Source organism: Gobius niger, assembly GCF_951799975.1.
Source record: "Gobius niger genome assembly, chromosome: 1".
NCBI lineage: Eukaryota > Metazoa > Chordata > Actinopteri > Gobiiformes > Gobiidae > Gobius > Gobius niger.
The window spans coordinates 49,833,010-49,847,233 of NC_136852.1; the positions used below are offsets into that span (position 1 = coordinate 49,833,010).

The 14,224-nt window shown below is 41.9% G+C and overlaps 1 protein-coding gene across 2 annotated transcripts in view; it reads right to left on the bottom strand.

Annotated features, from left to right (window-relative positions):
• Positions 1-9,975: 9,975 nt before the first annotated feature.
• The window catches only part of tet3 (tet methylcytosine dioxygenase 3), a 41,940-nt gene continuing 37,691 nt past the window's right edge, over positions 9,976-14,224 (bottom strand). For both annotated transcript variants that reach the window (XM_079566783.1, XM_079566784.1), the window contains 2 exons: positions 13,782-14,136; positions 9,976-13,698 (listed from right to left, as the gene is read on the bottom strand). In XM_079566783.1, the coding sequence (XP_079422909.1) occupies positions 12,002-13,698; positions 13,782-14,136 (2,052 nt within the window). In that variant the 3' untranslated portion in view covers positions 9,976-12,001. The remainder of the gene's footprint in view (positions 13,699-13,781; positions 14,137-14,224) is intronic.

The following is a 14,224-nucleotide window of genomic DNA, read 5'->3' on the forward strand; positions in this document are numbered from 1 at the left end:
TATGTTTTTGGAACATGGAGGTAAAATTGCAACATTCAAATATACTTACTTGGCTCGTAAAGAACTTAAAGAACTCCCCAAGAAGAATTGGAAGTCCCCTCAAGGCGTAGCATCTGTTGACAGTGGGCTACATGCTCTGTAACAAGTTAAAACAGACACATTTACCACTCTGAAATCATGGGATGAGACATGCTGTACAATTAAAAGATTAAAATATGATGGCAACTCACCTTCTTTTGTTTTCGAAGGTCTGCCAGTTGTTGGCCCACACGTCCTGTCTTTCTGGTGAAGACCTCTTCCAGGCCAGGGTGCAAACCATCCAGAGCAGAAAAGAATTCTCCTATGAGGTTTTTTCCAGTGATTCTGTTGAATTCCAAGTTGACCTATAGAACAAGCCCAGTTATTATTTTCAAAAATACAACTATGCATAAAAACACTTTTGGTGAAATCAGCCTCCATTAAAACAATAGGATATAGTCTGGACCAAAATAATAAAGACAAATAACTAATTATAATCAAAAATCTATAAAACATGAACATCTAATCAAATCTATTCACTTTGTGTTGGCAGTTCAGTTCTTCACTATTATGTTTTCGAATCTTTTTTTTTTTTTTTAGTTGTTCAGTTGGTAAATTCATAGTGGAAAATGAAGCTAAAATATTCAATTGAATTTGTGTTAATTTGGTAAATTAATCATATGAATAAGGTTGTTTTAAGAGCTAATTTGTAGTTTGAAAACTCAATTGTGTCTTTAGGCAAATGCGTGTGCAGTCAGGAGCAGAAAAGAGTTTGGAGCGACACACGTTACACAAGCTTCGTAACCTCACAATGTGCCCGCGTGATGTTGATGTCTAAAAGTTGCCCTCGTGTACTTCTCAGCCAAAAGCAGCAGCAGCATGGAAACATGCGTGGTGTGGAGATTCACTGCCACCGTGTACCATTTTCAGTAGATTGAATTAGCGTGCACATTTGCTTAATGTAACATAATACCATTTTCGCTTAAAGTTGAAATACAAAAATGTAACTCACCAGTTTGCGTGGATATTTGAGGAAAAGTACTCTCTATTGACTGTAGACTGAAAATAAAATGTCCAAGCCCAGGCAAAACCATCAAAAACGCCGTTTTCTTGAAATTTTCTGACAAACAAATCCAGACGTCTCCTCGGTTCCAGTGCCGGGTAAAAAAAATATGGGAGGGGCTATAAAAATTTAAAGATAATGAAAGTGCTTTAAACTTAACACAATTAGTAATACTATCATTTACTCTTATTATTTGAGTGTTTCATTTAAAACTTATTCTCTTATAAAAAATTGCACTCAAACTATATTTTATAATGAACTTAAAATTGAAAGGACCATGTTAAATGTATTTATTTAAGTGCATCACATGCAAAACAATATAGATTAAGTGCATTAAGCTTATACCAATGAGTTCTGTCTGCCACAGTTATATGATTTTAGTTTTACAAAGAAAATTAATTACCATAAGTGATTATAGCTAAACCATTTGAATGCAATTAACTTTTGGGTTTACAGTGTACTGACTTTCATACATCGATGTCTACCGCCGGGGTCTGATCGCCAAAACTAATATACATGTCAATAAATCTTCCTAATCACTGCTTTTGTCTGTTTGAGTCTGTCCAGGTTGAATTGGCCACTCACTGGGGCTGAGTCGGACAAAGTTTTGAAGATGAGACCACTCAGGAGCCATAGCGTCACCACTTCTGCCACCTCTTGAAAAAGTAACCTAACAGTTTTTTTCCTGCTTTATTTAATGTGGAAAAGAAAAGCAACACTTGCAGCGGGTGAAATGCGAGTGTCAGATACATCATCATTTTTCTCAGTAGCCTACACCAGTAGCTACAGAGGTGCTGTTTGCGTCATTGTTTCTTCCCAGATGTTGACCACAATCCAAAAAGCCTTGAGCAGCATACAGAATTTAATAAGCTACTTGTAATACTTTTTGTCCGTAACAAATCCCTCAAGATATCTCCTGTATGCTTTGCTCTTTTCATGCGCCCTTTATCATTCTGATTGAATTCATTTGCATAATGTGTGTGGATTATGTTTTAATCACTTGCACAAAAACACTCCGTCAGCTTTCTGTATCATGGTCAGTGGAGGAACTGAAGTATTTATGATTGTTCAGAAACAGCACAACGAGAAATAGTCGGCACAATAGGGCTTGAAACGCAGAATGTATCGTATTGTGGTGTCAAAATGTCACAAGAAGCCACAATATACTAGGCCTGTTTTGCAAAGTCAATGTCAATGTCGGGGTGAGGTTTATTTATTCAAGCACTGTTTAAAAAAGTGCTAAGTGCTTTGAAGGCAAAAATAATAACACAGAGAAACATGTTAGATTAAAGTTTTACTAGTTTTGGTCCTTATATATTTATTTTAAAGCAGTACTAAGTAACTCATGCCCCTAGAGGCCATAAGCGCCACTGCAGGTGTCGTGGCATTAATTGTCCGTGTGAGTAAAATACTACGCTGCCAGAAAAAACAAAGGGAGAGAGGGATATAGTACATCCAACTACACAATGGAAATATTTATATCACTCAAACTTGGCTGTAATTACTGTTTAAGTTGTGCTAGCCTGCCGTTAGCATGTTAGCTTCTTCTTGGCAGGGAAAGCTGCAAGTGTGGTTTTCTGGCCAGAGACACCAGGGGGGATGAAAGACCCCCCAATCACCCCATTAACACTTGTATTACCCCCAGAGGGACCTCGGAAATGATTTATTAAGGTAAACAACTTACTTAGTACTACAGAAGTCTTGTTTTGACACAATTTGATTAAACAAATAAAAACTGCAATAGTCAAGAAAATATCTTATAGGCTATTAGGCTTTTCTAGTCTCAGGGGTCACCAAACCTTTACAAACGAATGACCAGACCCACATAGGGTTCACTTTCTTGCATTTGATTTTTTTTCCCCTGTAGTACTGTATCTACCAGTAAAAAACATTCTAGCCTAGTTAAACTTGGGATTACTATTATTAATTCTCCCATCAGGAAGACGGTACAGCGCACACAGATACAAGCTCTCATTTCTCGCCAACTCTGTGTCTCTTTTAAACAAACTAAAGGATAAAGAGCAGGTGAAGAGGCGTCAGAACCAAGATGAACTGAGTTGTTGTATTGTTATGTACTGGCTGCACTGACTTACTGAACTGTTTTATATGAATGGTTGTATTGTATGTGTGACAGCTGCGGGCAATGAGCCCAGACAAATTTCCTCATTGAGGACAATAAAGTTTATCCATCCATCCATTACTAAAACTAACCCTACAACCCATCCGTTACTATTGCTTAGAAGTTACTCCTTAGATTTCAACCAAAGTCCATTCACTCTGTTTGACTAAAGGGTATCACCCCCTCTAGTGGACAAAGTTTTCTATTACAATCTCAGTCAAGCTCAGACAATTATCCGATCGGAATTAACATTCCGTCAACATGTCCACAAGCGTGGCAAAAAGTTTGGGAAAAGAAAAAAAAGTTGTGTGCACCTTTCACAGCAATTAATCGTAAAAATAATCTGCAGATTAGCCAGACAGGCGTTCGTTGCAGTCCCACTCCAGATTTAAATCTGCTTGACTGTCGGATCCTGGCTCACGATTTGGAGGAGGTTCCGCAGGTGGTCATAAGGGTCACCCATACACAGGTGGAGGGGGTAGTCGTGACAATGTCACAGCATAACATCAAAACCCAAAGTGACTGAGACTGAGACTGAGTCAGAGCTGTGAAATGAAATCACTCCCAACTTTGTAGGCTTTCGTAAGAGAGAGGGACTTGACCTTTTCAGTTCTGGAATCTGCTGATTTTTCTCTTTCCATCAAGTAAACTATCATCAAGCTAGGCCTCCGGTGGCCCAACAACAACAGTTTGACTTTTGGGGCCCAACTACGCCAAATTGAGGGTTTGCACTTTCCTTTTAGTGCAACCAATTGCCTTCAGAAGTTGCCTGATGATTTCTGAATGATCACGTGTTGACCCGGGATAAAGTTATTGAGAAGGATAAAGCTGGGTTAGGTTATACAAAGATTTCCAAAGCTCTGAACATCTCTCAAAGTACAGTTAAATGCACCATCCAGGAATAGAAAGAGAATGGCATCACTGCAAAGCTACCAAGACCCGGCCGTCCTCCTAAACTCACTGACCGAACAAAGTTCACACATTTTGGTTGGGAAAAAAGTTATTTTCCTCCAAATCTCCATCAGGCTCTTCATAATATAAAGGCAGTTAAATAAATAATGTACATATCACAGCGCTTTTGAAATAGCAGAAACATTCAGTATTACAAGAGAGATACATTTGACCTTTTTTGCTTTTGTGTCTGTGATGTCCAGTTTTGCAATTTTATATTTCCAATTGCATTCAAAGTAACCAGTATGTCCTGTTTTCTAATGCATGTTTCAATGTAAATTAGTTTCCATGTCTTTTACTTTTGAGCAGCAATGAACAACCTGATATTTAAACGTTTTAAAACACTGGTCATTTTTATTTGTTTTGTGTCAAACGTTCGAGTCACTGTATTTGATACTGTTCCGCTGCTGATTGAGCGTTTTCTTTGTCTTTTTAATCTCTTATTGTCTAAAGGCTAAAGTGCAATTCAAATTTCTAGTTGTGCATCATCGCCCTCCCTTAATCCAAGTGTTTTTCCCTGTCCAATCAGCATACACAAAGGCAAATTGTATTTATTTATTATTGACTGTTTTCCATCAGTCTGGATTTCAATAAAGACCAGATATGCATAAGCCTGCTAGGTGTGTTTTTTTGTCCACTGTTCAGTTTTATGCATTGGAGGAATTATTATTGATTCATTACTATTATAATATAGCCTATTTGTTGTGCTCATTCAAAAGAAAACTTCATAATCCAGTGGTCACCAAAGTGTGGTTCTGGGTTTGCTTAAAAGATTGTCCATACATTCACATGAAAATAAGTTGAATTTGATTTGATTATATAATGTTTTATGATTGTATTTTATAGGCGGGGGCAGACACCGGTGCATCTACAGACATGGCACATATCAAGAAGTAAAAAGCGGTGTGTACGTTATAGCTCAGAGATGAATGCATGAGCAAGCACTAACAGCGAGAAATAGGCAGTATAGGCAAACTTCATTCACGGAAGCACAAATGACTTAATGCTGGAGAAACAGTGAGCTTTATTCTTCTAATAAGGAGTAAAGCAGGCTTTTTATCTGTTGTTAACCCTGTTATAATTAGTGACAGTAGAGCGGGTCGTCTTATGATCGGAGGGTCGGCGGTTCGAATCCCGCTGGTGCAAACTGTTGTGTCTTTGGGCAAGACACTTCACCTCCAGTGTCTGACACTAGTGGTTCCGTGATGTAAACGCACTCCACGTCAACTGTTGGTGTCTTGCTGAAAAGTGTTCGCTCCCCTTTTTGCGTCCATACTTTTCCTTAACAATCTCCTACATTTGATTAAGAAGTTTCACTGCACCCTTAAGTTACGCTCCAAACTCATCAGGGAACACACCTCAAATAGCACATGCTCACCATGTTTAAGCATTAACGTTGTAACTTGACATGTGTAACAAATCACACATAAACAAACTAGCATGTACGAAAAAGTGTCCTGTGGTGCTGGTGTATGACTTTTGTTGAAAATGAAAAGGGTAAAATTCACATTGAGATTAGACAGATTAGAGACACTGGTGATTAAAAAGTTACACTTTTGTATATTTGTTTTTTTTTACCGCAGCTAAGTCTCTCTGGTTGGTGTCCTCAGGGATGCAAAGATGGTACGTAAAATTTTTATAATTCTACATCCACGGGCCTGTCAGACCTTCCTCACGTTGTCATTTTTTATATTGTTGTAGACATGAAACAATTTGCATGCACACTTTGACTGAAGTCATCAGGCACAGACTGATGTTCCGCTCAGCTCCACTCAGAGCAGCATCAACACTGTCTGTGTAGGATAGTGACTAAATAGTAAACTTCAAGAACCCTGGTTTCCAACAGTATATAATCAGTAGACCATGTGTCTTGCATTTTGTTTACTTCCATCAAGAGCAAATGGGCAACTACACTTGTTTTGACTGATTACATCTGATAAAGTGTGTGGAGATCGGGAGGACATGAATGAATGGACATTGCCGTGCCCTCAGTAGCTGTGATTGTGACCAGTGACGGCAGGAGGTAGAGCGCTGGAGATAATGCCTCCAGACTTGTCAAACATTGTCACTTTGCCATATCAATATGACTCTTTGTCTCAGTTGTTTCGTTTTTGTAGCTGAATATCAGTCTCTGATCTCCCCGTGCTGCCCCTCCCCTCACTGCTGCGCTCAAGATAAGTTATGGAAAGAGCATACCAACCATTTGCTGATCTTGTTGAGTGAAACATCCGACATAAATAAACTAATTGGCAGCCCTATCACACAATGGGCTAGAACGTGAGTCGTGTAAGGCTTGCATTTGGGACTATTATTTATTTATTTATTTTGAACCCTATCAATTGATCAATTGACTAGATGCAGGTTGGTCATTTTATGCTCACTACTGCCACCTCAGGTCTTACCCGTAACTGCAGCTTCTATATTAAGGGGAGACACTACAGGCAAAACTCAATTTTTTCAGTTTTCAGGTTTTGGGCCAAATTGGTCTCTGAACATATAAGCTTTCACCCGGAAACCAAAAATATACCTAATCTTCACAATAACATGTTTAAATATTGCGCTGATTCAATGTTTGCCCATAGACTTATATGGGAGAACACCATTTCAAGGGCCTTTTTCTCAAAACACATTTTTCTGTCATTGTGGTGACGCTATGTCCACGTCAGTCGGACCTAAAGACTTCATATTTTCCAGCCTTGGACTGAACAATATTTGGATGATTTTTTCAGAGGGATTTTCTATTATTTAATCCCTAGCCCCATTTATTGAGTTTTGAATGTCAAAAAATAAGGCGAAAATTACATTTTTACACATTTTTCCACTAAAAAACAGCTTATTTTAAAACTAAACAAGAAATCCAAAATCCCCTGTGAAAAATAAATTTGAATGTAGCTCTATCCATTATTCAGATTTCGTCGCCGAAAAGATGGGAAATTTGGGGCATTTTTAGGCCTAAAACACCTTGTTCTTATATGAAAAGATAAAATGACAGAAAACTTGCAATCTATTTTTTTCTCACATTTATGCCAGTGATCTACAGCAAAAGTTTCAAATTGATATCTGTTAATATACATTTTTTCCCTATTCACCTGCAGTGTCTCGCCTTAAGCTCGTGCATGACGGCACTTCGAACCCGAATCAACACCTTTCTGAGTGACAGTGCAGGATTTTAGAGGCAGTTGTGGTGAATAGGTCTGGGCTCATTCTACACATTAGGACATTGCTGAAACATGTAGGGGGAGGAAAATACTTAATTGTAACATGTATATACAACTCTGTATAGTCCCTTTAACATTGACTTAGCCTTCATAGGGTGATGTATGCCGACTGCTCAATAAACAACACAAGAGCAGATTTCACTTCAACATTTTTATTCATCTCGCAACATAAAACAATATTGTGGGCTTCTTACCACATACACTATGTATTCACATGTTACACCATACAGCTACAAAGAGAGAGAGAACAGAACAAAACCACTTATTTTTTTTATTTTTTTTTACATACTGCATCCTTGACATGAAAAACAAATCCTAAAACTCAAAAACAAGTGTAGCTGCCAGTTGTTTATGTTCACCACTTTCTTTCGCGTGGGCCTTGAGTCCGATTTAGAGTTTAAAGATTTCTAAGATGCAAAAACGATCCATTTAAGTGTGTGTGTGTGTGTGTGACAAGGCAAAACAAGTGCATAACTAGTGAAGAGTGGGGAGGCAGTTCACCATCGATATTGTCATGTAAATATCTTGGCATTCGGATAGCGGGGCAAGAAAACAAGGAGGTTTATAGATGCATCCACGACATAACAGTCTTCATATACTTTTCCTATAGTTTAGATGACTTCAAGTACGGTATATTTCTAAAGATGCCCCCATGAAGTGGAAACAAAGACGTAACAAAGGACTTTTATTCCCCTCTTTTTTTTTTTCCTTTTTTTTTTTACAAATTCAGCACCACAGCGTAGCTTCCCCAAACGAGAAACTCGTGCGAAATGAGTGTAATTTTGACATTCTCAGCGCTCAGAAAAATATTTGTGGCATCTCGTATTTCTCATTTTAACTTCTAACTCAACTATACACAGTGAACTTTTAAAACGGAGCGTCATATAGCACCAGACCCCGCGCCAAACTCCGGATGTCCCTCACCACGGTAAAAGTAGCACCCGTTGTAAATCGTATGCGATGCTGACTGATGCTTTGTGGGTAAAAGCCTGGGTGAAGAGTTAATAAGAGTTGTGGCGTTACCAAAACAGAGACCGTCAGAGAATAACGCAGTTTCTTGGATTTGAGAGTGAAGTAAGTGAAGAATTAATATCGAAAGTTCATATCGAGCTGGGTGATGGGGGCGATAAAGGTCACCTATTGTGCTTCTTGTAGACGCTTCAACGCTTCTTGGTCTTGACATTTCAAACACTATGTTCATCTCTCAATGGTTTGGTAAGACGCGATCAAGTTGTTATTTCACATAATATAAGGCTCAAAACTGAGGGTAGAAGCGCCTGTCCCTTATAGCCAAATCAATAAATAAACAGTACAGTAATTTGGGTCATACTTTGTCAACTTACAAAAATGTCTACAGAATATTGTAATGGCTTCAGGAGCTCTTAAAACAACTCCTGTGAAGAAGCTCAAGACGAGAAAATACTCTGCCTGATGAAAAAAAAAAAAAAGCTTTAGCTGTCAAAAGATCCAGTGACAGATTAATTTTGCAGTAAGATCTTGTATTGATGATGAGAGAGCGTGACCTCTGCACCAACGATACTCAATGGGGTTAAGATCTGGACTGTGGCGGCCAATCCATGCGTGAAACGGTGTGATCATGGAAGAAGAAGCCCATTGATGTAACAACCTGACCCGAGACCCCAACATCATGACAGTTAAATCCGGGTGGCGACTTTACTTTTTGTCAGGCAGTGTAACTTCTCGTTTTTACAAAGCCATTTTAGCAGACGAAAACAATATCTGCCTAGTCATTTGCGAGTTGGGGCTTTATCTCTGTGGACAAAACACATAATAAGTGACCTTTAATTGGGGACGTGAATGGGATACACGGTTTGTGTGTGGGACAGTGAAGGGGGATGTGGTCATGCTGACGGGGCGGTGTAAGAAAAACCAGTACAGCGGTGTGTCATGAAAACTGGACACTGAACTCACCACGGCTGCCGAATACCCCCCGCCCCCTAAGTCATTCATGGTTTAGTTACTATTATCACCAGTTAAATAATCTTACCTAAATATTTGAGTATTTACATTTTGTATCTCTCTCTTGAGGAAAAAAATAAACAGAAATAACGAAACAAAAACTAAGCTTCAAGTTGTCAAATATCGGCTCTTTCATTTTTCATTAAAATCAAGATTAAAAGTGCTTTTATAAATCTTTTTCTTTTCTATGTACAATTTGTATTAGCTGTATAAAAAAATAAAAAAAACAAAAACAAAAAAACATCAAGACAATCATTATCACCATGTCGTAATAAATAAAGGATAATAAAAAAAACAAAAGGTTTTAAAATGAGTGTGGAGATCGGGAGGACATGAACGAATGGACATTTCCGTGCCCTCAGTAGCTGTGATTGTGACCAGTGTCTCTACGGCGTGAGGTAGAGCGCTGGAGACCCCACAGGACCCCGATACACCCCGATACACGGGACCAATGACGGGGCGTGGTCCAAACAACCACTCAACTGCAGGGAGTCCGCATCAACGCTCTCATTTTTACCTTCCCGGCACTGTGCAAACGTTTCAGAGGGATTTGACAGGCTTTTTTAAAAGGTCAGTGTCATTTTGAGATTCATTTTTCTTTTTCTTTAGTTGTGCATTGTGCACTATGATTGGAAGTAAGAAGTAGTGCCTTTGTTGGAGTCTACTTTCATGTGTCCTTCCAATCCAAAACTGTAACGTTTAAATCTTAAAATCCATATGAAACGCTTGCACAGCGCTGTACATACTTTGAGAAGTGAAAATGAGAAAATCTCGTGACTCCAAACCAGATTAATCAAAAAGGCTCTCTCTTTGGCTCTCGTCTTTCACACATTCGCAAACACACACACACACACACGGATACAGAGGAGAGATTCTTTGATTCACTGCCTTTTGGCGCCAACTTTCAGAGCATACAGTAAATTTTCCCTTAATCAGTACAAAGTATCACAGCTGGACGACTGAGCATTTGACATTGTTTGAAAACACAAGGCCAGAGCAAAACCGTAAAAAAAACATCTATAGACGCCCGTGCAAGAGACGAACAAGCTGCAAGTGCATTATTGCCACAAGAATCAACAATTTTCCCAATCATATTTATCTGCACAAATTATGTTTTTAAAGAACGTGTGCTTGTTGTTGATCATTTTGTAGGTTTTACCAATTTAAAAGCCATATCACAGCAAGTTATCTTAAGATAGCCAATTTAACTGGTAGAACTAATCAATTACACTACATTTTAGTGTAAAGTTTTCCAACCCAACTCTGGCATTACTGTACATGTACAGTATAAAGTCAGTTGTTACCAAAACCATCTAAGCGATTTCTATTTTGCTATTTATGTGGAATGGTGCACATTTGTTCAAAAACAATGTAATATGTAATCCAGCCCACCAAATCCATTTAAATGACGGCTGTAACTTGAGGTCCTGTGTGCTAATGCGCTGCAGCAACGTCGTTCTCACACTAATGTCGTCTATAGGTCCGCTGACTCTGCATTTAGATGGCAGCACCATACAGAGATCAAGTGTCCCAGGAGAGCACCTTATAGTGTGTGCAGGAGCACCACAAGCACTGCCCCCATTGGTTTAACCAACAGCAGAGACGTCCCCCTCTGCTGGTAAACAGGTGTAAATGCAGCAGTGTTTTACAGCGCGTGAGGGGGAGGCCTGGGTCAGGGCCAGTGCTTTTTCACACTTGGAATAGGCGTTGCTGCCCTCTAGAGTTCACACTAGTAAGTGCTCACCGTGACTTGAAGAGGAAGAAATGCAGAGCCTCTTGTTTCATTTCGTTGATAAAAGCACCTCTTGAACAAATATAGCACTTTAAACAATATATTTTCTATAGAGGAAACACCACAAAGTACAGAGTATATCTCATTGTGGTATTCCTTCTGCTTTGAAAAGACATTGAAAAACACATAACCTAGATCTGCGTTGAGCACCAAACCACAGCATAAGTGCCACGGAGAGCAGAGGAATGACAGGTCGATCAGAGCAGGAAGTGGAGCACCAGTCGGAGCTGGAGGAGGAACGCACACTCTGCGGCAAAAACAATGTGCAGATAATACCATTTAAATATTGTTAAAAACAGTTGCCATGATTAGAATTGACTAAAAACATGATGTTGCTGGTTGCGAAACACGTGATCTGAGATTTAAAAGACATGTGGCCAGTCATCTTCTTAAAATACAGTTTTGTCATTTGAACTGCAGTTATTATTTTGAGATGGTTGTCCTGCCAGGCAGACGAATGTTCCTCCTCAAAGTACAGCGATAAATTTGACATCAAAATGATAAAAATAACCCTAAAAGAGCGCACATATTTTCCAAACAAGGAAAGAACAATTGTCTGAGTTTGATTGATCAGACTGATTGATTAAAATATATATAAACAAAAGAAATCACATCATTAATAACATTATGAAAACAGCAATAATAAAAACAAACAGGTCTCATTTTAACAATAACAATGACAGTAACAATATCATCATAATATTGATAATAGCAATAATTAGGATCATTAAAATTCTATAAACAAGAAAAAGCAATGAGTTCCTCTCGGAGGGAGGTGAGAGGAAGAGCACCACAGGCAGCACCTACTGCCTGACATGAGGTAAAACAATGACAGGTCCCTCCGCAGAGTGGACAGTGTCTCAGACGAAGCGGCTGTAGGGCCCGGTCAGCTGCGTGAAGGCGTATGGAGACGCCTGCACCATTGAGGTGGTGTGGAATGTGGGAGCAAACCGTGTCACGGGGCCCTCCTTCTTGTCCTTAGTCTGTCCGGGCCCCGGACTGGCCCCTGCTGCCACAGAGCCCCACTTGCGCTTCTTCCCGAGGGCCTTGATGTCGTCCTGGGACAGTCCCAGCAGCGCAGCCTCCTGCTGCCGCTGCAGCGCCCGCTCAGCCAGCAGCTTCATCTTGTTCTCCCAAATGTGCAGGCCGTGCACGGGCTGGTTCAGGTTCTTGTGCTGGTAGAACACCAGGGAGATGCGCGAGGGGTGGGTGCGGTCGGGTCTCTTCAAGGGCGTGGTGGCGTGCAGCTCTCGTCGCGCACATTCAATGAGGATGGAGCCGTGAGCAGGTGCCACAGCCACACCCCCAATGTTCGGGTCTAGGAAGTTGTGCTCGCTGTCGGACCACACCTCATCATCATCATATTCCTCGCGACCTTTACAGCTCTCCACGTCGCTCTCTGGGCCACGCTGCCAACACGCCTGTTCCGTCTGCTGTAGTGCATCAGGGAAAAGCCGCCCCTCAGGAGCAGGGGAGGGGGTAGTACTGGCCACAGATCCCCCACAGGACTTCCAGGCTTTCTCCTGCAGGCCCAGGGGTGTGGAGCACCTCTCCCCGCTCTCAGGCCACATCTTGTCGGGGTAAGCGCCGCTGGGACTGCTGTGCTTCATGGCAGGACTGTAGCCTCCTGGACCCATGGCCCATGGGTTAGGCTGTGGACTGGGAGCAGGTCTAGACCAGGGTCTGGGGGTGCCCGGGGTCGGGGTGCCTGGTTGGGATGGGCCTGAGTTAGCCATGGCGGGCTGAGGGGTTCCCGGGCGCGGGGTGCTGGGACGGGGGGAGCCTGTGTGCATGTTGTGTTGGTGCACGGAGGCGAGGTGGGGTGAGGGCACCGGGGAAGGGGGCATGTGCAGTGGGGAAGGAGCAGGAGAGCCCATGGGTGTGTTGGAGCCCGGGTACCACTGCTGAGGGAACGGAGAGGCCCGCTGCTGAGGATGCTGGTGAAACTGCTTATGGTCTTGGCTCAACATTGAGGCATCAAGAATTTGTTTAGAGTTCAGATTTGGAGACGCAATGCTCCCGTTGAGCTTATGTCCGGGCCATGCACCCGGCTGCGGGGTGGTGCAGGGGGTGTTCCCTCCAGAGGGGCTCGGCATGGCCCCTCCATGAACTGGGACGTCCATAGGCTCCTGTTTGATGACTGGAGTGGCTCTGTGCTCAGAGGACACAGATGAGGGGCGGGACTGGTACTCGGGGGTGTAAGCGCTGTGGTTTGGGAGGTTGGGCTGCTCTGCGTGACTGAGAGCGGCCTGAAGACTCTGGACATCAGGCTTCTTGTCTGTTAGCGAAGTCTTGCGACCCTCGTAGGTCCTGATTTTAGGACGGAAAAGTGCGTTGGGGGGACAGTTGTAGTAGTGCATTGGCAGATTGGGGTGGCATCCGTTGACAGGGTTGGGGGCAGAGGGCTGGCCCGTCAGGGGGAGGCCTCCTCTTGCATAGTATGCCGCGTGTGGATACATGTTGTTGAACGCTTCTGCAGACTGAACCGGATATCCATCCATTGATCCATTAAAAGGCTCCTTCTTGATGATGGGCTTTACCTCTTGCTTTATAACAGCTGCAGAGTCAAATGAAAACATGTTAATCACCAAAAGATACATTTACAGGTTGATACTGTGCATATTTCTGGAGCAGATGTACCTTTATTGGCCTGGGGTTGTGGAGAGCTGGCGACAGTGAACTCTTTCTTGACCACAGTCTTCTCCGGCGTCTCCCCTGTCTGTTGCAGCAGTTTGTTCTTCTTTTTCTCAGACGCGGCCTTCTTGGCCTCTAGGCGCCGCTGTCGGCAAGACTTGGCTGGTTCAGGCAGTTTCCGCACCTCACGTCGAAACGCCTGCAGCACCTGGAGGGCTCCTGTCTTCATCTTGGCGCGCTGGGCCTCTTCGTTGCCGAACTCATCAGTCGGAGAGATCTTGTACAAAGGTAGAACATGCAGCTGTTCGTCTTCCGGGATCTCACCCACTCCTCTGTTGTCCTCCTTAGTTAACGTACACACCTCCAGAGACAAGCACAGTCATGTTAGGGTAAACACGGACACAGTGTATCATTTTAATATTGTCCTCTTGATAAAGTTTTCCTTTTAT